At 40.0% G+C, this 26,664-nt stretch overlaps 1 protein-coding gene across 1 annotated transcript in view; it reads right to left on the reverse strand.

Annotated features, from left to right (window-relative positions):
* Positions 1-26,664, reverse strand: part of macf1a (microtubule actin crosslinking factor 1a) — a 176,573-nt gene that overhangs the window by 85,086 nt on the left and 64,823 nt on the right. Inside the window, exons 2-20 of the mRNA XM_016239453.1 lie at positions 25,375-25,436; positions 23,231-23,320; positions 20,941-21,018; positions 18,400-18,492; positions 8,658-8,824; positions 8,450-8,562; positions 8,218-8,324; positions 7,977-8,096; positions 7,307-7,402; positions 6,919-7,046; positions 6,724-6,817; positions 6,085-6,239; positions 5,391-5,811; positions 4,728-4,805; positions 4,187-4,348; positions 3,585-3,689; positions 3,382-3,477; positions 3,172-3,297; positions 675-827 (exon numbers count right to left, since the gene is read on the reverse strand). Coding sequence (XP_016094939.1) covers positions 675-827; positions 3,172-3,297; positions 3,382-3,477; positions 3,585-3,689; positions 4,187-4,348; positions 4,728-4,805; positions 5,391-5,811; positions 6,085-6,239; positions 6,724-6,817; positions 6,919-7,046; positions 7,307-7,402; positions 7,977-8,096; positions 8,218-8,324; positions 8,450-8,562; positions 8,658-8,824; positions 18,400-18,492; positions 20,941-21,018; positions 23,231-23,320; positions 25,375-25,436 — 2,444 coding nt within the window. The remainder of the gene's footprint in view (positions 1-674; positions 828-3,171; positions 3,298-3,381; positions 3,478-3,584; positions 3,690-4,186; positions 4,349-4,727; positions 4,806-5,390; positions 5,812-6,084; positions 6,240-6,723; positions 6,818-6,918; positions 7,047-7,306; positions 7,403-7,976; positions 8,097-8,217; positions 8,325-8,449; positions 8,563-8,657; positions 8,825-18,399; positions 18,493-20,940; positions 21,019-23,230; positions 23,321-25,374; positions 25,437-26,664) is intronic.

Consider the following 26,664-nt stretch of genomic DNA (forward strand, 5'->3'; position numbering starts at 1 on the left):
TTTTTACACAAAACGAAACTACTCTGCGTGCTGTGCACACGTGAGACTGTTACTTAAAACTGTGCTTTATGCTGGACAGTATTTATTTATCGTGAGTTGTTCAAATCGCGTTACTCTAATACGGTTTTAATGATAATTAAGAGATGAAACGGTAATACTAACCGTGGGGAATTTTATCATGATTTATCGTCAAACCGGTAATCGTTACATCCCTAAGCACCATATATTTAAATTGGTAGATTAGATATGCTATAGCAGGTCTGTTCATCACTCATAATGTGTCACACCTCCACTTTCCCAGAATTCTTTGCCAACAGCTAAATGGGCAAACATAGGACAGATCTTTTGGATATGTTTTGGTCAATGGCACCTTTACCCCTTATACTTGCCTTCAGAGCTCCAGGGCGATCTATAACCAAGTACGTGTAGATGGTCTCTGGCTAGTGCCCTTAGTGGAGCAGATGATGAAAGCTAAAATACTTTTTTTTTTCAGGTGGGGTAGGAGTGGGCTACAAAAGTAAAACTCAGAAAAACTGAATTAGGATCACGTTAATTTTCCAAAAGTGATCTTAGCTCAGTTCTTAAGAGCATAAAGATCAATGCAGGGTTGAGATGTGGAAAGGTAAAGCAAAGCAAATAGGTTGTGATGGTGAGATATCTGGAGCATGTTATACCTCTATTTGTCGGTAGTCACAGATGGCACGAATGGGCGTGTTGGTGCCCAGGTTACTATCTGCACTGCGTGGACGGAGCTGGACTACAGACTTGGCTCGGCCTACAAGGCTGGCCACTGTGCTGCGGTATTCAATCAATTGTTCTTTCTCCTCCTGAAAAATTAAATTTATAAGCAAGTCAATCAAGCAGTTAACAATAATAAAAAGTACAGAGTAATTTGATGTTAGTGGCTATAATTAATTTATTCTGTGATCAAAAGTGTCTGAACAAATATTGTTCAATAAACTTAATTCAATAAATATTTAAACTCATTAGATTGAATATTTCAAATAATTTTTTTAATTCAGCCTCTGCAAGGTCCCCATAATTGGAATTTCTTCCATCATTTGTTTTTCCATGCTGCGTGTCAAATGAACTGAATGTATATGTGCTTTCATGATAATACATATTCATTTTCTCTCATTAAAATAGATTAGAGACTTTCGAAATGGCTTTAAGGAAATGAAAGACCATCATTAATATTCTTCCCTGGGTTATTATTTTCTTAGCTTTCATTTTACTAAAATTAATGAGTATGTGGTTTGACACTTCCATGACAAGCTCATGAGGGTTTCATTAGTTCTGACTTTGGGAAGCAGAGGCCGACAGGAAGAGCTAATAGCATTACGTTCGCTGCAAAAAATTAAGTGATGATAAATTTGACTGCATATCAGCATGGGGTTGGCGTTCATCAAAACCACAGAAGACTTTCAGAGCAACAACGAGGGTGAAATTATGGCAAACATGTCAAAACCTTATTTGCAGGATATCAATTGTTACTTATCAAATCAACTGTGCTGTTTTTTTTTTCTTTCTATCAAATGCTTAAATGAAATCATCCCCAGTGAGAGCTAGAACAAATGGTTTATGTCTAACATAAATATTTTAATTAAATAAACTTATGTCTAATTATAAACAAACTCAAATAAATGGCTTTTGATGATGCTTGTTTAAGTGTAGTTAATTATGAGCTAATGCAACAATTCTAGAACATTTTCTTAATGTCACGTTTTGTTTTTAAAGAAAAAAAAAATCAATCAATCAATCAATCTATCAACAGTTATTTTTTTTTAAATAAAAAAAAGGTGTTGTAAAAACAGGCATTTAAACTGGAAGTAGTAGTAATAATAGTATTAAGTACAGTACATTTATTTTTAAATTTATAATGCAGCTGTGTGAATAATAGTCAGTGTTGGTGGATCACTAGGAACCTCCTAATGGCCAGGGTTATTTTTACTCAATAATTTACATAAAAAAATAAAATAAAAAATAAAATTAAGACGATAATCCATCCCAGCTTCCATCTCATTTTTAATGCATTCATGTACTTATTGAACTCTCCAGACTAGGTCTCTCTTCCATATGGCCAAAGAGGATATGCCCATCGCTCTACCAGCTCTTGTGCAATTCCTCTCTCATAGTGCCATCTGCCACATGTGAGGACTCTCACCACCTCCTGTGCACTCATTGTGCTCAAATATTCACATTCCTCAACTGAGTATAAAGCTTGTTTCACACATCCTCCGTCTGCAGTGTGTATGCAGTCCGTGTGCGTTACGTATGCGGTGCAGAAGCAGCACGGACTCGTTTTGCTTTTATACATGACGCGTTTGCAGCCCGTTACTGATCCACGGCTGTTTAGGCACAAACACAACATTTATTCATTATTTGGATTTCAAATCCAAACCTTGTTACTGAAAAAGCTTTTTCAGCTTTGTGATCCTCTTTTTCATAGACATTCGTTTAAACTCAATAAATATAAACAACGTATTATTCATGCATTTGACTTCTAGGTTTGTATATTAAGTTGCTCAAGCAAGTGGCAACACATTTAAACACAGCATATAGCACATATATAATATCACAAACATTTTAAATTAAAACTCACCACTGACAGAAACAGTCGACTCTTGTGCCTTTTCTTTTGCATTTAAATTTTTATCACAAGCAATCCCGCGGGTCTTAAAGAACTTTGTTGTTTACCACCACAAGTGCATCTATTATGTTGCCTTGTTTATCTAAAAGTGCACTTTTCCTTGTTTTAAATCTAGCCAAAATGCCACGTGTTTACTGTGAAACACAGTAGACTTTAATTATATCAATTTATTGTGAAATTACTACATTTCTGTGTCAATCCATGTCTATTTTTACCGTGAACAATGCGCTGTCACTTTAATTCAGCACGTGCAGCACAGATCGCTGTACTGCTGCAGACGCGCCGCTCCTGGAACGCACTGACGGACCACAACCGCATGCAGTGTGAACGCTCTAATCCCTTAACATGGGTGCGTAAAAAAACCCCGCAACGCATACGCACTGCAGACGGAGTATGTGTGAAACAGGCGTAAAGTGTAAAATCTCCTATGGTCATAGCATATTTATTCAATACATAAAAATAAAATATGTAAAATATGTTTAAATCAAAGTTTTTTTTTTTAAGTAAGAGGGAAGACCCACCATGGAGTCCTGTAGCAGGTCTTCCAATCTGCCTAGTCTGCTGTTTTTATCACAGATGTACTGTCTCTTAATGGTGTCTTGTAACTGACGTAGATAGCTTTCACAGTCCCGTGCATCACTCATAAACTATAAAGCAAAAACATGTCATTAAAACCCCAAGTTAAAAATGTAATTTTGAATGCTATTCTATTGAAAAGCTTGACTCAGTACCTGGAAGTAGGCAGTGTTGTCCTTGAGATGCTGCTCCACACATATGCAGAGCTCTTTGATCCACTGCCACTGCGTCTGTAGGGCAGCACTGTAGGCCTGTGATCAGAGGGGTCAACAGGTCACGACTGAGTTTCAAACCTGATATCAAACTATTTTTACTGAGGTCAGTGAGTGAAGATTGTTCATACTGGTCAACAGCTCACCTCCACTGTTTGTTTGGCTGGGTGGTTATCCTGACACAGGTGGTCAGCTGTCTCCTGGAGAGAGTGCATCACTTCCTGTTTTTCCTCCAGCTCTGACCTCATGTCCTACGAGACAGTAAGGAGAATTTGAGATATTGCTCAAATCCAAAACAATGGAACAAACAACTGCAACTACATTAAAGTCAGCATGAAAGGAAAAATGACCTAATCTAATTTGTAAATGCATTTTATTGATCCTATTGTGAAAGATTAATCCAGTCCATTCCAAAATCCAATGAACAACCAATGCATAGAACCAAGTATCTGCTCTACATTTTTTCTTTTTTTTGATAATCCGTTACACTTGTTTGTATGTCATAACACGGAAAAAAAAGTTCTGTCGCTACTTCGGTTTCATCTCAACCTCAAAGAAACATGAATCATAAGCATACTTTTGAGGGAAAATTATTAATTATTTTAATCTACTTACAGACAAAAATATTATAATAGAAATGTCTATAGAAAAGATATATGAAAAGGTAAAAAACTAAATCAGTAAGGGAACAAATAGTGGCCAGAGGTAGTATGATGACTACTGCATCTTCCTATAGATTTAGTCTTACAGAATATTGCTCTCTTTTGGCAGCCATGTTGGTGTTGCTGTCGCTCCAGTCGAAGGCCAGCTCCTCCTCCTCCCTCTCATTGAGCCAGATCAGCTCCTCAGTGCAGCGGGACACAAAAGCTTGAAGGCTCTCTAGGCAACGCAGTCGCCATGACGAATGTTCCTGCAACAACACAGAACAACATTCATAACATTGGCCATATCACGCGGACAACCGCTCAGTCTGATGCTTTTCCCGTGGTAAGCAAGGACCCTTGGCGAATTGGCCTCACAGATCTTTTGAACAACTGTATGTTTTCCTGAAGAATTGATTTGGTTAAATTAAGGAGACGTGTGTGGGTGTGGATATATTGTCAAGAGCAGGTGCTTTACAGCAGTCTTGTGCATGTCACACTCAAGCATTCAGTATTCTACTTTTGTAAGGACACTCTGTCACACCCTGATGAGATTAGAGAAGAGTAATAACCATAATACAGTGTATAATGAACTCAAATACACTCACATATGCCTGCTTATCATAATGCTAAAGCAGAAAAACTTACCAGCAGCTTGCAATACTGGTTCTCCAGCTTGGATAGAGTCTCAGAGTAACTGCTACTTAAATTAGGAGAGACCCTTGACTGGGGGAGACAGAACATGAGGAAATAAATTACTGCTTATGAAAAAGTGTGCAGTGTTTATTACATTAGCTCTTGCAAACTATTTACACCAGTTCAGAATTGCCAGTTTGGATGTACACACAGCAAGTTTTAAAATGAAACAATGCATCTCCATTGACTCCTTCACACAAAATCCAAAAGCTATCATGGCTTAGAACCACCTACTTAAATTTGAAGAGACAGTCTAACGGACTGTAAAGTGACCAACTCTTTTGTTTTTACATATCATATAGGGCTCTATGCTGACGATTTTTACTTGCATTTGGCACTTGGGCAATTTTGGACCCTGTTTACAACCATTCATGAGCTTCAATAAGGTCACTTGCACCGGTGCACCTAATATTTTTCAGTGTCACACACAATCACAAATATTGTTGCAGTTCAGTCAGAAAATATGATTGAAGCTTGCCATTTTCGCATTCCAGTTTTGCGTGGAATCTGCACAAGACACTTAATGAACAGAATGGTACATGCTACCTGAAGCTGAGACTTCATCTGAATTTTTGTGAAAGGTCCTTTGATACCAAGACCTCATAGTTCATGTACCTCATAGTTTCGAGCCTCTTTGAGGCTATTCAGAAGATCTTCCACTGCCGTGTGAATGATGTGGTGGTCTTGCAGGTGCTGTTCTACAGAGGGCAGATCAGAACCCCATTCAGCTCGCTCCAGCAGGTCCTGCGTCTCTTCCACCCACCCCAGCAGCTCGTAGATGAAGCGCAGACTGCCTTCATCCTCAGAGGAAGACATGGCTAACAGGTCCGCACGAGACATCGGCCGTCTGAGCAGGGATGCCGCAGCTCCCACTGCTCCCAGAAACGTCTGTGCTCCCAGTGTAGTCAGACTGCCTGAAGAACCCCTCTGACCCGCGTGCTCTCCCAGCAGACCCCCTGTGGAGAAATGACCCTTCCTGTACACACTGGCACACTGCAGGCGCAAAGAGACCAGCTCCTCCTGCAGACATGACACCCTACAAAAGAGAAATTACCTCAGGATCATAAATGAAAACATACTGTAAATCCTGAAAAACATGTATTGTGGTTTCTACAAAAAATATCAAGCAGCATAACTGTTTTCAACATAATAATTAGAAATATTTCATAAGCACCAAATCAGAAACCTCTCAAATTAATTTTCAGTAACTGTCAACGAGAATGAAATCATAAGCCATTCTTGCCTCTAATTCCACTCTGTGGCCTGCTTTTCACACACATTTTTCCTTTTTCCTTTTTCTCCCTCTTACCTGAAAGCCAGCTGTTCCACTTGGTAGTACTTCTCATCTCTGAGGACCTGCAGGTCAAGGTGAAGCTGTCTGACTAAAGCCTCACAGTCCTGCAGATACATCCCCAATTCATTCTCACACCGCACCGGCTGCCCACTCTCTAGCTGAGACAAGTCCTTAAGAAAGACAGAAGACAATGAAGCACAGAACATTTCTGAATGATAACTATCCAAGCAACAAACTAAGAGGACCTGTCAATATATGTTCCAGATCCAAGTGAGCTGCTTACTGAGACTGTATTTTAAGGCATGTGGTGTGTTTCTGACATGTCATGGTTTTTCTTATAACATACCTTCTTTGGGGATTATTCTAAGGCAGCATTGCCTGTATCCTTCTTGGTAATATTAATCTATTTCCATTTTATTCAATACTAAAATTTTAAAATAAAAATATTTAAATGTAATTAAAAACTAATTATTCTACCCAATATTAGTGTGCTATCTAGCTTAGCATTTAACATCGAACTCTGTTCGAGTTTCCAAAGTTATTCAAATTGCCTATGTAATTCCTACATAGACAAAAGACAGCAAGGCAACTCACTAGGTTTTGGAACAGAGCTTATAAGACAATTCCCACAGAGAAAGATACTCCTGTACTTACAGCCTGCAAAGTGTTCTTCGCCAACGTGAGTTTCTCCTCACAATCTAGAGCCATGTTCTGGATCTTATTGGCCTTCTGTAGGAGTAACTCCAACCTAAGGACAAAGTTACATACAAATGACACATCATCAAAAAATGCTTTCGAACAGCTACAATTCGAAATGCAGTAATCTCTTCTAGACGTGAACTCACTAACCTCTCCACAGCAGGCCTCAGTGCTTTCTCTCTCTCCAACATCTCCAGGATCAGTTTTCCCCATTCCTCCTCCAGATCATTAGGGTGTAGCCCTTGAGGCAGCTTCATGCGCCCGAACTCTATCCACGCCTAAACAACATCCACAACATCAATCATTTTAACATGAAAAGAAGCTTTTTGAGTTTGTGCATGTGAGGTTCCCTTTATACTGTCAGTCTTCCACCTCTCCCACATGGCAGCGGTGCACTCTACATTAGCCTGAATCTGTTAATGTGCAGCTCCACTGTGCCTCTTGTGAACAGTGTCGCCTGCATTTAGCTGCAGAATCAAGGTCAGCCTCAATCTCTCTCTGTCATTCTTTCTCTTTTATCTTCGTAACCGTCTCTCACCTCCAGAAGCTTGTAAAGGTGCTCAATGTGGCTCTTCTCTCTCTCCTTTGCAGGGACCTCTGTTTCTTTGAAGTGGACATATTCATTGTAAAGTGCCTAGGGAAGACAAGACTTTTGGTAAACAGCCAAGTAAGGTCACATCAAATGGTGATTAGCAATTTAAAGCATCACAGGTTTGTTCCAGTCACATATGCTGCCTTGTAAGACACCTCTTTTTAGCCAAATTCTAAGGCAGTATGTATCCTTCATAGAGAAAGCAATCCTAGAATGTGCAGCAATAAATAACTAAATAAATACATTTCAGCAGTCATTACTCCAGTCTTCAGAGTGACATGATACTTCAGAAATCATTCTAATATGCTGATCTAGCGCTTAAGAAACATTTCTTATTATTAGCAATGTTGAAAACATTTACACTTAATATTATTTAATATTTTTGCAGAAATCATGCTACATATACAGTATTTTCAGAATTCTTTGATGAATAGAAAGAACAGCATTTACTTGAAATATAAATCTTTTGTTACATTATAAATGGCATCTTTGATCTGATTCATGTTTCCTTGCCAAGTAAAAGTATTAATTTCTTGCCGACCCAAACTGAAACCCATCCATTCTTCATGAAATCCAACCCTCTTCTCTCAGCTTCTCCTTCCCTCACATTTCTTACCTTGAGTTCCACAGGATTGTGGGGGAAGCTCTTGTTGGTCATGAGGGCTGTATGTTGTCTGGTCCACTGTAGCAGAGAAGAGAAGCCAGATTGGTACTCTGTCCATCGCTGGTCAACCTCCTGAACAACAGAAAGCACATGAGAGAAAACAAGGAAAAAAATGAAAGACAAATTACATTAAGTACACTAGAGAAAGAAGGTACGGCTTGAAGAGAGTGAGTGCATTGTGAAGTGAACATACATTAGCTGCAATGCCTTCTCCACCCTCTGGGATCTTGGGGAAAGCATCGTAGATGGAGCAGACATACGTGATAACAGATTTCTCGTCTGGCGACGACACATCAACATCTAATGTAGATAGAGGATAAAAAAAAAAATGAGAATGATGATCTAAGATAAATAGAGTTTAGCACATAATAATTCCTGTATGTAGAATGGGTGAAAATTAAGGACCGATAAGACACTAATGTTACCTTCAGCATCTAGAAGTCGTGTTACCCCTAACGACTCTGCAATCTCAAAGGCCTGTTCCAGGTTCTCACGGTTACTCTGTTGTGCAACCACTTCCATGTCAATCAGGTCCGGCCTAAAAATCACAATGCCATGAGATCTTGATTGTTGATGTGCATCTAACCTTTTAAACTGAGCACTCATTATGCTTAAATGTGTTTGTGTGTGAACCTGTATCTGTGCAGAAGAGCATTGAACAAGTGTCCATCGCTCCAGCTGGAGGAGAAATTGGCACAACGGAGACCACGATAGCCCTCTGTGGCCTGCTGACTCCATAGTAGCAGCTTCTCTTTCGCAGTAAGGTCACCTGACTCACCGCTCACATAGATCTCAGAAATCTAGTAAATAAAAAGAGCTTATATTGTACCTGAACTTCATCAAATGGCTTGTGTGTAAAGGGAAACTGACCTCATACTTCCACTAAAAAGGTAGAGCATCGCTACTTTGTACAAGTATATTTTTAGGGGTAGCCACTGTATTTAAGGCCCAAGTTACCCACAGCTAGGCCATGAACCTTTCACTTATCTCTTTCCTCTACATTCACTCCCTCTTCCTCTTGACAAAGGGATTCAGTATCCGCAGTATCTGTCTGTGCCAGGCTCTAATCTGTATTCCTTCGTCATTCCTCTCATATGCTGCTCTTCACATCCCTGCCTGTTTCTTTTCTTGCCTTGCTAGCAAAGAACACTTTAAATTCTGGCATGAATGCAGACAGTTCTGAGAGTATAAACAGACATAAGAGTAAATCAATCTTCACAAAGTCAATGCAGGCCAAGATTAGCTTGAGCAAATTTGGTGACATACAGAAACAGAGCAGTAACTGTCCTAGCCTGAGCCTCTTACTCTAAAGATGATTAGAAGGTGTGGCCAGACAGATTTCTAACGCTTGTCCAATCAACCAGGCTCTGAGCCATAAAAATGCACCCAAACACTGCCTTTTCTTTTGGTATCACCATCTAACATGTTTTCCAGACAAGAACGCTTGAGTCAAATCAGTCTCAAGATGAATCGTCCATGACAGCAGAGATAAATCTGGGTGACGACACGCTGTGTCATAAAAAAAAGCAGACAGGTCATACTGACATGCTGGTATTTCCATTAGAGTGCAGATGACTTCAGTATGTGACCTTATAATAGAGTAAGGACAGTCGTGCTTTGTGATGAGCTGCAACCCTCAAATAGTCTAATTACATCACAGTTAGCATTGAGCATGTTACCGGCTAATAAACACACGCCAATGTGCACTCTAACAATTTAAAGTAGTGTGGGCATAAGGGATAGTGAAGGAAGTGCTACAATCAGCAACGTAAAACGGCATTTGATGATGAAACAATGGTAAGTGATATACAGTATGAAAAATCAAACAAAACAAAAAATATAAAACAACACGGAATAGCACAACATATGTAATATACCATTGCAAAAAGACAAAAAATAAAATGCAAAACCAAACAATAACAATTCTAAATCAACAAATCTACCAGATCAACACATAATAAAAAATATATACAAAGTTCTGTCATGAAACTCTAGATAGCGCAGGCTGATAGGCTCTAACTCAATCTGATATAATCACATCATTATTCACATGGTGCAGCTGGTTGGATTCTTTTCACATTAGCAGCCAATGAACCTGCTGCTCAACATTCAAATTCTTGGCTAGTGCTTGCTGTAGCAGTTGCAGTACACTTCAGAAACCCTCCACCTTCCCCAACTCCACCTGTGTAGATCTTCTACAGGGTAATTTCATGTATGTTAGATATGGGGGTTATTTCATATATGTTATATGTGCTGCAGCAGTATTTCCTACATGCTCACAGCAGCATGTCTGTGGATGTACTGGCAGTTGCAAATCTCGGTACTTGCTACTTGCAAGACCAAACACATTAACATTTATATTTAACATTTCACTTACCGCCCAATGTTGTCCAACAAAACAATACATATTAAAGGCTATGAAAACAAATAAAGTGAATGTAACCATGTAAGCCTTTATATTATGTGTAAAAAAGAGCTAAAATCACATTTCATTCTAACATTGTAACATTGCAATCTAAAAACAAAAATAGGGCTTTTAAATCAGAGGTTAAATTCACTAAATAAATGAGAAGCAGCAGAGTTGTGTTAGGCTATTTTGATTACCCCATTACAGTCACTTTACAGTCAGTGCTATCATAAAAATAGACTTACTTGTAGGTTTAAAATTCTACATGTCACATTTATTGTCCTACTACAAATATTTCAGCGAAATGTATATTTTAGTCAGAATTATTGCGCTGATATTTAATTGGGCTACGTCTATTTGGCACGAATGCGCGTGGCGGCGCTCGTTCACTGAAGTCAGTGAAGTTTAGCGGAGAATCCCAAAGCAGAAAGGTCATGCACTTCTGACAGAAAAATTTTAATATTTCCATGGCTTTCTAACATTTACATATGGAAAATATACCTGTGAAATATAAGTTATGCATTCAAGAAGACAGCATATCTCAAACACATTAAACAGCGCGAGTAGCCTACTGTCAGCGGCACACGCAGCCTTTCTGTCACAGCATATGACGGGCCTAGCCGCTTAAACTAATATGCGAAACCAAACTATAAACTGTCTTACCAGTTTTTAAAGGCCTTAATATGAAGCTTGTCACATGTTTAGAACAAATTGGATTGTGCACTTTCTCCGCAGCAGCTCAGTCTGTGTCCTCTGCTATATTTTCAGATGCGCTCGTATCAAACTACAGTATATCGATATAAATGGTATTGCCTCATATTGAATCGCTTATAAAGAAAAAATTTATATATCATACAAACTCGATATACCGCCCAGCCCTAACTGCAGCCATCACATACTGTACTGAACTCGATAGAAGACAGTTTGCTCTATGGCAAGAGATCATTGAGACTGCATTTAAACACTCAACAATTGACTGTATGATGTGCATTTCTGGGTGTGTGCATGCGGACTTTGTTTTCCACATTTGTGCTGCATTTCTGATACAATGGCAGGAATATAGCTAGGTGGACATCACTGAAACGGCATGCACAGTTCATGGTTTGAATATACTTAAGATTGAGCATTTAATAAACCAAGTGCAGCTAGCACACTGCTGGAATGTCTGTAACGAGGCCATGAAATCCCTCTCCACCAGCCATAACTCTTAAGTGTGCAGGTGGAGCACTTGGCAAGGGAGGGCAGGCAACATATACAAATATGCAACAATCACATTGGTGCAGAGAGGAAAAAGATAAACAGCTGACAAAATGTCTGTGAACATAACTTGTGATCATGTTTTTGGCAATGCCAGGCAGTTTTACTCAAATACAGAACCTAGAGCATCAGGAATGATAAGAAAGAGAGTGGGTGGGAAGGGAATAATGAGGAATGGAGGGAAGGGAAGAAGGCAGACAGTGAGAGATGATCTGGGCAGTACTGATTAGGCTCCTGGGAGAGTTTCAGGAAGGGTTTGGTATTTTCTATGCACAGCTGATTGGCTGAGAGAAAAAAGTCACACGAGAGATAGTAGTGTAGAAATAGAACTGCAAAACACCCAAACACCTATACCCCCAATTCACACCCAAGCCTTGTCAAAGTTGTCAGCTTTAATCGCTACCCTTTTATTCTACAAAAGCCATATAAAAGAGCTTTAGGAAGACAACGAGAAAATAATCTGACCTGAGTGGAGGGCTGAGCCGGTATCTCTTGGGGGGAGATGGGACTCTCAAGCACGGAAGAATCAAGCACATCAGAGGAACTCCCCCAATCAGTCTGAACAGCACCTCCCGTCTCGGGCGAGGTGAGAGGCACATCGCTAGCATAACCTGAAGACTGAAGGTCTTGTGGTGGGGGGCCAAAACCTTCAGCTACTTGAGCAGAGTTGTCAAATAGGAACTCTTCCCCTTTTTTTCCCCGAGCTGCAGCTGTTGCTGGTTTGGCAGAGTCGTTCTTTCCGGGTGGTCGCACTTGAGTTGTGGACACTTGTATTTTCGTTATGCCTCCAGTAACAGGAGATGCAGCTGGAGGTCCAGAATGGACCTCAAGTTCTTTGTCACGCCAGACGGGCGACCCATAGTCCCTTGGATAGACAGTTCGGACCACACAAAGTTGCCCTTCAAACTCACGAATGTGAACAACTCCCTTCTTCTCGGTTTCTGAGGGCTCACTGAACATCAGTTCACTCAGCCCATGCACATCCCCTCCTTCCTTCTCTACTTCAAGGTCACCACGTTTGGAGCGTAAAATACAGGGTCTCTCTAACACCCCCTGAACTCGCTCTCGAACCTTACAGACTCTTCCTCCTCCAGGTGTTGTGTTGCCTTGCTCTAATTCAGCATGAGATACTTTGCAGAGTCCCTCTACCTCAAACTGGTGAAGTGCCCCCAGCCAGGCTGGACTGGGATCTGGGGAAAGAATAGCCATCTTGCTGCCACGCAATGTCCCTGTGCTTCCAAATATTGGGGCCATACCAGGAACAAGGACAACATTGGTGGGTGTATCGGTTTCAGTAGTTATTTGTCCAGATACCAATTTGGTTGAATCAGGGGCTCTTGTCGCAGACTCCTCCGTAACTTCAATGCTTCCACTGTCCTTCTCTTCAAGGATGTGGCTTCTCTTGTCCTCCCCTTCGGCACCTTTTAACTTCTGTTTGACCTTTCGTTTTCGTCTAAAGCGAAGTTTTCTTTTGGTTGATAGTGGTGCAGCACCACCTGGTCCAGCATCCCTGGGTTGTTTCACACAACCAAGGGAGCTCCCCATATCTCATAGAGACAGAGTAAAAATAAATATGAGCCAAAAGGAAAAAATGTCCACAATGGGAGTGAAACAGTCAGCCTGAGTCAGCTGGTAAGGTAAGTTAAAAAGTTAATGACTCATCTGGAGTGAAAATCATGACAAAAAGTATTAACTATGACAAGAGGGATTGGTACAAGGTTAGGTTCTACCAGGACATCATGTCTCAACTATAATCTGTACAGCAGTCATACCTCCTGTTGCTTGGTCTTCTCGTTCTGATGTTGTTCAGGCAATGTTGCAGTTAACCTAAACCAAATATCACTTAAGGTCCTAGTAAGCCTCTAGGACATGATGCTGAATATAGGTTACTGCCCTTTATAAAATATTAAAATCCTACGGCAAGGCTTTTGATGTTTTTTCACTCTCTCATGATGCAGAGATGGTGCAGCACTGACTGAAGAAAAACTGATGCCTTTTAGCCCATTTCACAAGTTGTGTGTTAAATAGCAAGTAATTTGTCATGGTACTCGATGACACACTATTATAGAAGACACTATAGATATTCCTCAAGGTGAGAACCGCGATAAAACTGCACTGCAGACATACAAAGCAATACTCCTGTGAGCACACATGCACATGCTCAATATCTCTGCATCAGGATGTATAATTAGGATGCACTAATCATCAGCTTGCACACAAATAAAACTGGAGAAAACCATGTCTAAACATGTATTCATGTGTGTACAGTAAGATGCCTAGAAACACCTGCTTCTCTGAATATCTTAAGTACACATTATTGATCACTGCAGTCCGTCGTGCTTACATCACATAGGGTAGGTCATGCTTTGGGTAGCAGTTGTAGGAATCCTGTGGGACACTTACAGTAAAGCTGTGTAACGGGTACCAGATCAGCTGCTAATGGATTAAAGTGCACAGTCAGGCATCTCATCTACAAATTAGTCACAACCCATCAGAACATCTTTTGTTCCCTTCATCAGCCAAGCATAACCAGCCCATGTCAGGTGATGTTTGGTCTTCACACCTGTAGCTATGAGTGTTTCACGTCCCAGGCATGCAAACTTCATTAAAACAAGTTTCCAGTCATGAAGAGAAAGAAGGGGAGGGGCAAGGTACTAAGCATCTCGCCACTGCTGCCACGGAAACTGGCATCCCATGCACTGACACCAGCACATTCAAGTCAATAAAGAGGACACTGACTACCATGAGTGAAGACCTCACCTCCAGCCAGCAAATTTCAACAACCACTTTCCCCCTGCTGACATGACATGGTTATAGATGTGGTTTAGCACATAGTCCACTCCCATATATCAAGTAGACACAATTTCAAACCATCCTGTCTTCCTTGTTCTGCCACTAAGCAGTGTACATCCCTAGCTTGGGGTGAGCCGATGAGAGAAACCGAGTGATAGCTCACAAAGTGCCGCTCCCTGATACTGTCGGCTTCTCTGGCTGTGGAATCTAATTAGAACGTCGCCAGGATAGGGCTGGGCTGGGCAGTTGAACCACGGCTGGAAGAGGAAAAGAGGGAAATCCAGAGGAATCCTCCCCCAACCAGGAGCTGCACTGTTGGCCTCGGAGAAGAGTGGTTGCCTCAGTGTTGAAAAAAGCGTAGCTCCATCAGTCAAGCATGGCGAAATTGATCCGATTGAAACGGTGTTCTCCTTTGCACAACCTGGGTGCAAATTAAAACGTGTGACTTACATGTGTGCGTCTGCAGGGTTCAGCGATCCCGATTCTGAGATTGAAAGCATACGTGTCGCTGTATATGTGATGTGCTTCAAGAGGCCTGCAGGGGAGAGAGGAAGCCAGGGGCTCCAGTAATAGCAAGCTACATGTGTCCTCTTCTCAGTTGCTGGGTAGCTCCTCTGCTCTAACTGGTAGGCACCAGCGGAAAAAAGAGCTTCATCTACAGTCTGCTGCAGCTTCACTGAATACGCTGCTGCTGCTTTAGTTTCCTCCTCCTCCCTCTCTCCCTCCTCCTCGCTCTTTCTCTCCTCCTATCCACGTGCTCATCCCTCCCTCCCTCCCTGCTCTGATGCCTGGTGAGCTCAGAGCTCAACACACATGCACATATGCACACCAATCAAAGAGCCTTCAATTGGTTGGCAGCCCGAGACTGCAAGAAAAGAATGAACCTGAAATAATTGTTGCCCCTTAACATACATGTTATTTCACAGCTGACATTTTTGCCTCTCCTCTCCTACATATATATTTCATTCACATTAGTTAAACTCTAAAGAAATTTTGCAGGCTGTTGGTCAATACTGCACATTCACATGACCATTTGAACCCAATGCTTAATCTGTGCGGGGAAATCTATCACACGAAATTCCCGATTGCATGGATCCCTACTGAAATTACTGGATTTTGTCAGCGGAAATTCGGCAAATAGCAGTAAATGTGACCATACTTTGTAGACATGAAGGTGAAGATATCCCTTTTCTATAGACACTGCTACACAAAATACAGCACTGTGATGGTATTTAGTCATGTGATCAGAAGCAGCATACACGAGCAGGATTGCAAAGGAAGGTGATGAATTAACAGGCAATAAATCAATCAGAAATAACTGTGACACCATTATAATCAGCCAGCTGAGCCCACTTCTTTTTTTTTTCTTTTTTTTATCAGCCTAATTGTCATGCATCCAGAGTCTCCTGTACTGTAACTGAGACGGGGTAAATTTCTGTTTACTGACAGAGACCGGCACACATTTATCAGCTTTATATCCTGCAGATAGACAGCATAAGATTTCAGCACACTACAATCTTTGCCAAACGACCCAGCTGGCCAGACAACCACACCTTTTATGTGACTAACATATTAGCCAATCAGATCAGTTCTTTTTGTGACAGAGACAGCTGGGCCAAATTCAGCCTAGGCTAATACACTGAAGCCTGATTGGTATTTTCCCACAGCATCCTAAACTTAGACAAAAATATGAGGATATACAAAACACAATTTCGAAAGGCTGCTGTTGGCCTAAATAACAGCGGAGGTTTCAAAACAGAGGGAAGTGTCCCAGATTGAGTGTGGGGGAGGTTGGATAGCTAGTCTCTCTTGGCTGTCTGAAGTGAATGTACAGTATGCATCAAAATGGCGCTTATAGGAGTGGTTTCAATTGCTTCTATTGACAAACAGCAACTCCTAATGGCTCCTAATGTGCCTCTGCTGAAATGATTCAATTGGATGTTTCTTTAAATGAGTCATGCTATGTTATATTGTGCTTTAGTAATTTTGGCTGCAAGACATTACAGATCATGCCATGTTACCGTACACCTTTGGAAGTGGACCAACTTGAACTTAGTTTACAATGACAAGAGTAAACTTGTTCATCACAAAAATAACATTATGCGTTTCTATTGTGGTCTACCATCCGGCCTTTTATTCCTCCCTCCAATATATTTTTGGTTGACAGAAAATAACAAAGCTAATGTTGAAATGTTTAACCAAATCAAATTCTCCATACTGTCTTAGTGTCAGTGGCATGCTCTGCTTTGTGGACTGTTGTCTCATTTCCATTGTTTCATAATTAAGCAATGTTAAGTATCGCAATTAAGTATGCAAGTCCCATTCCTTGTTTTTTTTTTTATTGCCTCTGTTCATCCCTGTGCACAATTATTAAAATGTTTTAGTTTTGTCCCAGAGACAAACAAGTAGTTTACAAGTACTTATTTGTGTGCCAGTGGCCTGCTCTGTTCTGATCCAATTACATGCAATTTGTCTAGATAATTGATAGTTTGTTTCAAATCTCTGCTCTTTAGTTATTGTTAGAATATATTGGACGTAAAAATATCAGATTCAAGCACTGTGGAGGAAAAAAAACACATAAGTGGTTGCATTTCTAAATCTAAAATCTGTCTAAATCTATCTCTAAATATATATATTTTTTTTTAATTTGCCATTTCATGAGGCCTATGCTTCCTCCACTCTTTTCTGCTGAATCATGCTGATTGAAGAATGCTTTGGGGTCATACTAAACACAATCACCTTGGCAACCAGCTGCATATGTCACCTTGTGATGTCACCGCTCTGCTGATAATAACAGTGTCCTCTGCTGGACGATCCTGGGAAGTGCAGCTAGTATGCAGTGCATGATAACTATATATTTTAAATAACATTTAATAGAAACATTTTAAATGATCAGCAGAGAGTACATTATCATAACAGTTTTATTATTTTTGGTAAGAGCTTGTCTTTATTAAATTAGCATTGTGGCCTTTTCTCATAGCTGATGGGTGACTAATGTTATGTTCAGAATGAAATGGGCTACAACTTCACAACTGTAAACTGCACATAGCATGCAATTTTTCGTATGCATGATATACTATGTTTGCTAAAACATGAAGACTACAATCAGAGAATATAGTACTGCATACAATGCATTTCACAAGAATGAATGAAAACAGTAACTAACTACAGTGATTTGAATATATCTTTCTTGAGTCATTATTTGATCAGACTGCCCCAAATGTTAAGCTTTCTACACAAATTTGCTGGTAACTGGTCATTTGATTATTTTAGTACATTATTAATATGGTTTGCACAATCTGCACTAGTATTCCATTGTAGAGCAAGGGCGAAAATATCTTTTTATTGCTTCGGATTAACTAACGCGCATCTTATTTAAATTGCCTTTATAAATGGGACATTTCAATTCTACCATCCAGCAGCGCAGTATCCATCCAACAGACCTTACTTCTCTAGTTTGACCCATCAGTATACTGTAGAAAACTGAAGGCCATTTCACAAATGTGCTCTACAGGTGCAATTTCTGAAGATTATTGTTTCTTTATCAGCATGCAGGCTGGCAGTGCCTGTCTAGAATTGTCTGCAATCTCTGTCCATTCGGCAAAACAGGCAGATTAGCCGGGCCTTCTATATTGAAGCTCCATACAGCATAAACCGTTCCCTAAGCATATTCAAAGTCTGAGCTTAGGATTGTACTGTGTGGATTGTATCCATCACATTCTCCTCATGAACCATTCCCTCTTGAGTTCTCTTATTCTTGCCATGGGCAAATCCCTGTTGCTCAAACTGGCAGCTGCGGACATGAGAGGCTGGTAAACAGCTGCTATCAGCATTAAGCAGAGTCAGCTCTAACTCTGGCATGCTGTGTTGAACCCTACAGATTCAAGTAGGACACAGCTGTGACTAAGGTGAACTTACCTGGAAGTGAAGGATGATGGTCCAGATCAGTCCCAGTGTCAGCTTTGGGTTCCCATCTGTGATGTCATCATTGCGTATATTCACTAATTTGACCTGCATTAAAGCAACAGAAGACTCTCATTAGTGGGAAATATCTGAATGAGTTAAAGGGGTCATATGATGCGATTTCAAGTTTTCCTTTCTCTTTGAAGTGTTACAAGCTCTTGGTGCATAAAGAAGATCTGTAAAGTTGCAAAGACTAAAGTCTCAAATCCAAATAGATATTCTTTATAAAAGTTAAGAGTCAGCCACGCCTACCAAAAATGCCTTGTTCTAACACGCCCCCACATATCTACCTCACTATGTGGAAATATTAGCATAATGCCGCCTAAATGTGCACGAAAAAGAAAGCAGGCGTGGTTTCAGGAACAGCAGTAGTGTTAATAAAGTCATGTCAGGGAGACGCTGTGTGTTTCAGTGCGAAAGCAAAAGCACTTTATTTGGCCTTTCCGGAAGTAGATGCAATTAGGAATCATTGGTTAAGATTTATTTACAACAGAACAGCACAACCCAGATGTTCGAATTTGTGCAACGCATTTTATGGACGACAGTTTTTTGAACCTAGAAGAGTACAAGGCTGGCTGTTCACAAAAGCTATTTCAAAAAAAAAAAAAAAAAGGGGTCAATTCCGACTTTGCTATGACAATCTGGCACTTCTGAAACAGCGACTGTAAGTATGTTTTGTTATTAGTTTAAGTATTTGCTATTGACTGTTCAAATGCGGAGTTTTGCGCAGCGCAGAGTAACACGTGTGTGTGTGTGTGTGTGTGTGAGGGGAACAGGGTCACATCACAGGAGAGTGAACTGTCTGTCAGAAATCATAGCACGTCAGTTGTCTTAACCGCGGCTTGTGTGCAGCATCATCACTGTGTCTGTCACGCGACTCTGTTGCCCTTTCGGGCTTGAACTGATGGTAAAACTAACAACATTATTAACTGTCTTGATATTTACTTTGAAAGCTGATGCTCGCGATTATGGTAAGGGGAGTTACATTTCCGACACGTGCTTGTGATGTTCAGCCAATCACAATGCACTGGGTCAACTGGCCAATCAGAGCAGACTGCGCTTGTCGGAAGGAGGGACTTTGTAGAAAACTAAGCATTTGAGAGAGGCGGGGCATAGAGGACCTACAATAATGTACAGTATTTGAAAAATAATTTGTTTTTTGAACATTAAAGCATGCCAACATATTCTGTTACACAAAATACACAAAATAATGATCTTTAAAATAGCATCATATGACCCCTTTAAAGGTATAATTTGGTGTAAACAGTCTGATTAACCCCAAAAACACTATAGGCGCAAAACTTTGGCGATATTTTATAAATGTCGATAAAAAAGTATTGAGAAATAACGGCGTTTCCATTAACCAATGTTATGCGACTAAAACGTAACCTTTTGCCTCTCGCGATAAGTCATGGCAACGGATTTTGGTGGGACTTTGACGGATTTTGGCTATATTTATTCAAAGTAGGCTTATGCATGTATCTTTACAGAAGCCGCAAAGAGAGCCGCTTCAGAAACATACATGGCGCGGCTGGAATAAACCATAGACTGTATAAAAACAAACACAAGCATCGAGTGGCCGCAATCAGCTTCAGTGACGGTATCAGAGCCACACTGCACCGCAGATGTATGCAGTGTAAATTGTCTAAGCATTAATGGTGTCTAAAGCCTTATACTGGAGAGAGGCCACGTATGAAGTGTTTCTTGGAGGTTATAGTACATTGAAGAATGACCATATTACTTTTTACATACGCCATGTGACCTGTAAATTCCTTTTTCGCTTTGCCGGAAAAACCACCTAATGCAAGTGTAAAGTTTTTTGTGATATATGGGAGTTTTTGCGAAATTGACGCATTTCCATTAGGCGTATTTTCAATTCGCAATTTCAATTTGCGCAATTTGAAGGGTAATGGAAACTCGCCTTGTAACATTACTTGAATCTGCTAAAAATGCCTAGGGCCTAACCAAATGAAAACTGCCAATGTAATGTAATTTCAGGACAGCTTTGTCGTTTGTTGTCCTCTTACGCTTACAGCTGTCAGAAGCTATGTACTGTGTACTGGGAGAAGGGTGCAGGTTGCCATTTTGTCTGGTTTAGGGACCTTGGGCTGGGGTGACAACAGAGAGGGGATTGGACAGACTTCTATGGGGCAGAACACATCTATCAACTCCAGGTCATGTTATCTCAGAGCCATGCTGCCAACTGAAGCACAATGAGACTAAGGACACAGAAGTCCCAAGTTATCATCTTGTATTCCCTTCCCCTAAATGTGCATGACATTAGTCCATTAGTGAGGGTAACTAGCCTCAACACTAAAGGGGACACGTCCTCCCCAGTATTCAGAATAATATTTTAGCCCCAGAATCTTATTTTAGCCTACCCATCTTGAATATTTGGTTACGTCCTTGCATTTATAAATAAAAAGCTGACAATCTGTAAAAAGTGACTTGTGATTGTTTCTGAGAGTGAGAATGCGTAAGTGTAGACATTCATACCTGTCTCTGCTTAAGGAAGTCTAAGGCGATCTGCACATTCTGGAGTCGGTGAAATCGCATGCGACCCTTTTCCCTGGGCTATTGAAGACAGGAAGAGAGTGAGAGAGAAACAGAGAGAATGCAGATGAGTGCACTGATAATCAGGGCAAATTGGAGGTCTGTGTGAAAACAGGACTGTTTCATTAGCACAAGCCTGAAAGCAGCAAAAGCAGCACACTGCAAAATAACACAAGACCCTCTCAGGATCATCAGTAATTAATAATCCTGTCTCAGAGTCACAGGGAATTGTTAGCATACTGTGAAAATGTCACCATTAGCAAACCATTCAAACAGCAAATCTAAATAATTATTGTATTTTTTACTAATCTCACACACTCTGCCTTGCCTGCTAACATCTGTCCGCTAGTGGGTGACCAATAGCAATATCTAGCATGCAGGGCAGTAGATGGCCGATATAATACCAATATACACTACCATCCAAAAGTCTAGAGTTGGTAAGATTTGTAATGTTTTTGAAACTGAACAAAGTATTTTATGCTCAGTTAAGTTGCATTTGTTAACAAATAAACACAGTTAAAACAGTTAAAATAACCGTTTTTTAAATATATTTTAAAATGCATTCTATTTCTGTGATGCAAAGCTGAATCTTCAGCAGCCATTACTCCAGCCTTCAGTGTCACACGATCTTTCAGAAATCATTGTAAGATTCTGATTTGGTGCTTCTTATTATTATCAATGTTGAAAACATTTGTGCTGCTTCATATTTGTGTGGAATAGATAGTTCAAAAGAACAGAATTTATTTGAAATAGAAATTTTCTGTAAATGTATTTAGTGTTACTTTTATTCAATTTAATTTGTTGTTGCTGAATAAAATAATTGATTAAAAAATCTTACTGACCACAAACTTTTGAACTGTAAGCTGTATATTACAATATTATAATAAGATGTACCAAAATTTCCTCAGGTTTGAAAACAGAAAATATCTATTGACAAGGCTGAAAGGTCAAATCTATTGATAAGGCCGAATGGCTAATTTTATTTATCAGCCAGGCATGGCCAATAATCTAAATAGCCAAATATCATCCAATTGACTGGCCTGTCCAATTTATCGGTCTATCACTACTCTCTACTGAGGTCACGTGGCACACTCACACACCCTTACATGCAAAGCATGCTCACTATCACCCACAAATGCAGCAGCGTGTACAGCAAACCTGCAAACAGGTGAACAGAAAACCCCCACAATAGGGCAAACGTGTCAAAGTCATCAGATTCAATGTGAGCATGTGACATGAGCGTTGGCAGTACTGAAGTGAAGTGTATATAAAATGTGTACACAAGGCGAGGTCTCTCACACACCTAAATGTAATAAATCTAATTATATCTGGCATCATGAATTATGCATTGGCGTATTAGACATTGCCCTCTGCATATTCACAAAATTGACCTGTCCTTGGACTCCACGCCATGCAGTGTACACAGCTGACTGTGTGTGACTGTGTTTGTTTCAATAGGGGGAGCGGTCACACATACTCCCTGAGCTCCATCCTCCTCATCCTCCCCACCCAGCAGGATGAGTGGGGGTGCGCGTGACACAGACGTTCTCCGCAGAGTTGACGTGCCCTTGTGCTGATGACATCATCATAGAGAGGGTCACAGGAAAAGGATGAAGACAAAAACAGCGTTGAAGGGCTGATATATGTACAAAACAACATTAAAAAAATGAAAACAAGATAGAGGGAGAGAGTGAAGCTAAACAAAAACAACAAATAAAAAGTGCAAAATCCAAAATATATATATATACATAAAAAAGATGAGGTGAAAGAAAGGAACGGAGATGGAGAGATAGAGCAATTGTAGAGGGCAGGTGGTGTGTCAGCAGTCTGTCTTTGTTAATCCACCCGTCAGTCAGTCTGCCCCAGTGCATCATGGTCCCCAGCCATCAGAGTGGGCAAGATTGAGTGCAGTAATAATGTACTAATGCAGATGTCATTACAACACATTGCAGTACATATCAAACTCAGCTATTTCTCTGCTGCAAGGCCTGTATCTGCTTTCGGCAACATCAGCCACAAGCCAGGACATTTAATGACATCAGCCTAACCCCCAGGTCAACTCATGTGACATGATCCCCAGGCACCATGTGGCTCTGAATTGCATTATGGAAAATAAAGCAAATCTCTGCCCCATGAATTGTCCAGGAGAATTGCGTAAAGCATTGGAATAAAATTTGTGTACAACCTTATGCATAACCTGTGTGTGTTAAGGTAATGGTAGTTAATTTCTCACCAATGTGACGCCAGACAGCACCTCAAGCAGGGAAATGAGGTTATGCCCATCTCTTAGATCCTCATACAGGTCTGTGATGTGCTTCCGCACCTGGAGAGAAAGCGAGAGAAATACAGTTAGAGTGCGATAGTTGAATTCCTTACAGTCTTTAGAGGCCTATGTGTAAGCGTTTGTATTATATGCAATGGTGTAACGTTTTCAATAGGGTTTGTGCTAGAATTACCATGTTTAGTAACAGGCTGACTTTATACATCAAACTGTATTTAAAGGACAATTAGCAAACTATTTTGTTTTGGTTGGTTGCGACCCATTAACAAAAGCTGTTTGGATAAAATAGTAAATTAGTTTCGTAGAGAGACAACTGCAGTACACTAACTCTAACCAGCAGAGGACACCAAACTCATTGAGATGGGCCAGTAAAATAGCAACAAGAAAAGTTCTGTACTAAAGTGTGTGCGTTTGTGAATTCAGAGATCCTAAACTGTACACAGAAGATCCAACACAGCTGCCTCCCCATAGTGCCACAGAAGAACCATCTGCTGAGTATAAAAGAACATCCTGACAAGTGTGAGTCTCACTATCCTCTCCATTCCCTCCCTTTATTTCACTCAATTCAGAAAAAAAAACACTATATAGGATATACTGCTCAAATGTATGGGGCTAGTACTACTTTTATTTTTTAAAGAAATTAGTAATTTTATTCAGCAAGAATGCATTAAATCGATCAAAAGTGACAGTAAAGACATTTAAAATGTTACAAAAATATTTATATTTCAAATAAATGCATAAATTAAATCAATTACATTTTTAAATATATTATATATATTATTATTATTAACATTACATTTTTCCATTACTAATTATATTAATTTGAGTGAAAAGCTAAACTAAAACAATTAATGAGAATTTGAAGCTAGCAGTGTTTGTGTAAAAACTGAATCATGTCTTCCAGCATGATTTAAGAAGATTCAAAGAGCATCTTGTACTTCAGTGCAAACAAGAACATCTGGCAGTCTGTATCAGTCAGTATATCAGTCTGTATCTGATCACATGATCAATGTCACTGATATTGTTATGCTCATATTTGTGTTCCCACACTCCCTGAACACAACGTAATAATTTATTTCCACCTGTCTCTCTCATGTCATTTCAGTGTTTATCACAGGTGCATTACCAGGGGGTGCCCTGTTGCCATTGACAGAGAGAATAACAAACTATACTTGGGCACTGGAGTAATACCCTAGTGGTGGAGTATTACATAATAATAAAATGTGTCACACTCAAATGCTTCCTCCCTCTGTAGTCAGCAGTCATTCCTGTAGACAGGTAAATTGTGCAACCCCTCTTAAACCGGTTTAACATTTTTGCAGTGCTTATGTTAGGAGTGTGTAAAGGACAAACGAACAGACGTGACACAATCTACACACACTGCTTTCAGTCAGTGTAACATTGCCTGAGGGGAACAACATACCTGTTCACCTGCCAGAAATGGAGAGATGTGTAAACACAACGCTAACAGGTATCATCACCTACTGTCGTCTGCCATTAGAGTCTGTCGTCTCTAATACAATATAAAGAGGTCCCAAAGGGGTCACAGAGGTCTAGTATATATAACTCACTACTTGTATAGTCTAACATTAGAGCAGCACTGTGCAAACCTATCTCATTTCCTGTGATCTGGCCTACATTACAGCATACTGGCAGAGTTATGAGGCCACTATCTCTAACCTAATAAATCTGGCCCTTCTGCAGTTGGTCATCTGCCCTGCCCTTGAAATACCCAACATTCTTTGCTCTCATGATCTGTAGTCAGTGGGGAGTTATAGAGGATTACCAGACTCACAAATATAGTTCTGCAGCATGACAACATGCTGAACGTCTTTTCAGAGTCATATGGATAAAACGCTGGGGAGACACCTTTGTCATTGTGTTATTATTAAATGAATAACAGTGCCTGTACAATCGTTGACTTGCAGGACCTGCTGCAAGTGTCCTAATATTAAAGAGATCAGTCCCTGAGTCTTATGTGTGAGTGTGAATGTGTGAGCGTGCCGTGTGTTCAGCAGGACTGAAGCCCAGCGGCCATCAGGCCTCATCATTGTGCAGCGCAGCCGGCGAAAATAACCCGGCGTGCTGGACTGTACCTTTATGAGATGTTTGTTGACCCATTTTGTGAAAGTTTTCTTCTGCACCCGGTCTCGTTCATCTGTGAAAAAAGAGATAGAAGAGGAAACAGCAGAAAAAGAGAGAGAGGAAGAGGCGAGAAGGGGGGAGGAAGAGAGATTGGGTTAATTATGTAACACATGAGAGGACTAAGCATCATGCTGTGTATTATTTACAAGCTTCCCTCCAGTCTTGCTTAAAATAGCCTGAATTCAAACACAGACCATAAAATGCTAAATCATGTATTTTAATGAACAATACAGTTATATAAATAATACATTTTACCTGTGGTCACATGATTGAATAGAAAGCCATATTGTAAATACACTACAATTCAAATGTTTGGGTCCGTAAGATTTATTTTATTTTATTATTTTATTGTGTTTATTGAATTATATTTTTTATTTATTTTTTAAAGAGATATAAATTGATAAAAAAGTGATAGTATTTCAAATAAATGCTCCTTTTTTAAAATAAACTTTCTATTTAAAGGATCTTGGAATATGTATTATGGTTTCCACAAAAATATTAAGCAGCACAACTGTTTTCAACATTGTGTAGCATCTGGACCAATCAAACACACAATTTTTCATTTGATTTAACAAATCAGTTATTCATTAGATTAACAAATCGTCACAGTCCCCTCACCCAATAAACTGGATGCCAGGATGTCTGCAACGACACCAGGCCCCCCTGGTTATCATGGCAACCCTGACACCAGATACATTTTACGACCTAATGGAATGTGAGCAGGGAAAATCACTGCATGTTCCATAGCAAGAGGCAAATGCACAGTAGAAATTGACTTTTCTACTAATCAATTCATAGGAAGACCTTTCTTTGAATGAACACACATATCCTTCAGGTCATGGTGTATGTTGTCTTTGAGATTTTATACTGTTTTATGCAGGCTTATGATGGAAACACTCATGTTCACGAATAAAACAAAGGTAGGTGAACAAAAAGTTTTGGCCATTTGCAATCCATATTAAGCACCCGCGGCAATATTTAAATCATTGAACAGTGCGACAAAACATGGTAAAAACACTTAAAGTGCCTTAATATATTTAAAACAGTAATATTCTCTATATTAATGATGCATAGTTTTACATAGGCAAGCAGATGAGGCCGGAATATGAACACAATCCGCTTAATGGTTCAGTGTTTTCCTTCTAATGGTTTTCTATGGGACATTGCAACTTTGCACATTGCGTTTATATTCTGGCTTCATCTGCTTGCCTGTACAAAATATACATAATCAATAAGGTGTT

This window comes from Sinocyclocheilus grahami, unplaced genomic scaffold, assembly GCF_001515645.1.
Source record: "Sinocyclocheilus grahami isolate Dianchi unplaced genomic scaffold, SAMN03320097.WGS_v1.1 scaffold566.1, whole genome shotgun sequence".
NCBI classification, from domain to species: Eukaryota; Metazoa; Chordata; class Actinopteri; order Cypriniformes; family Cyprinidae; genus Sinocyclocheilus; species Sinocyclocheilus grahami.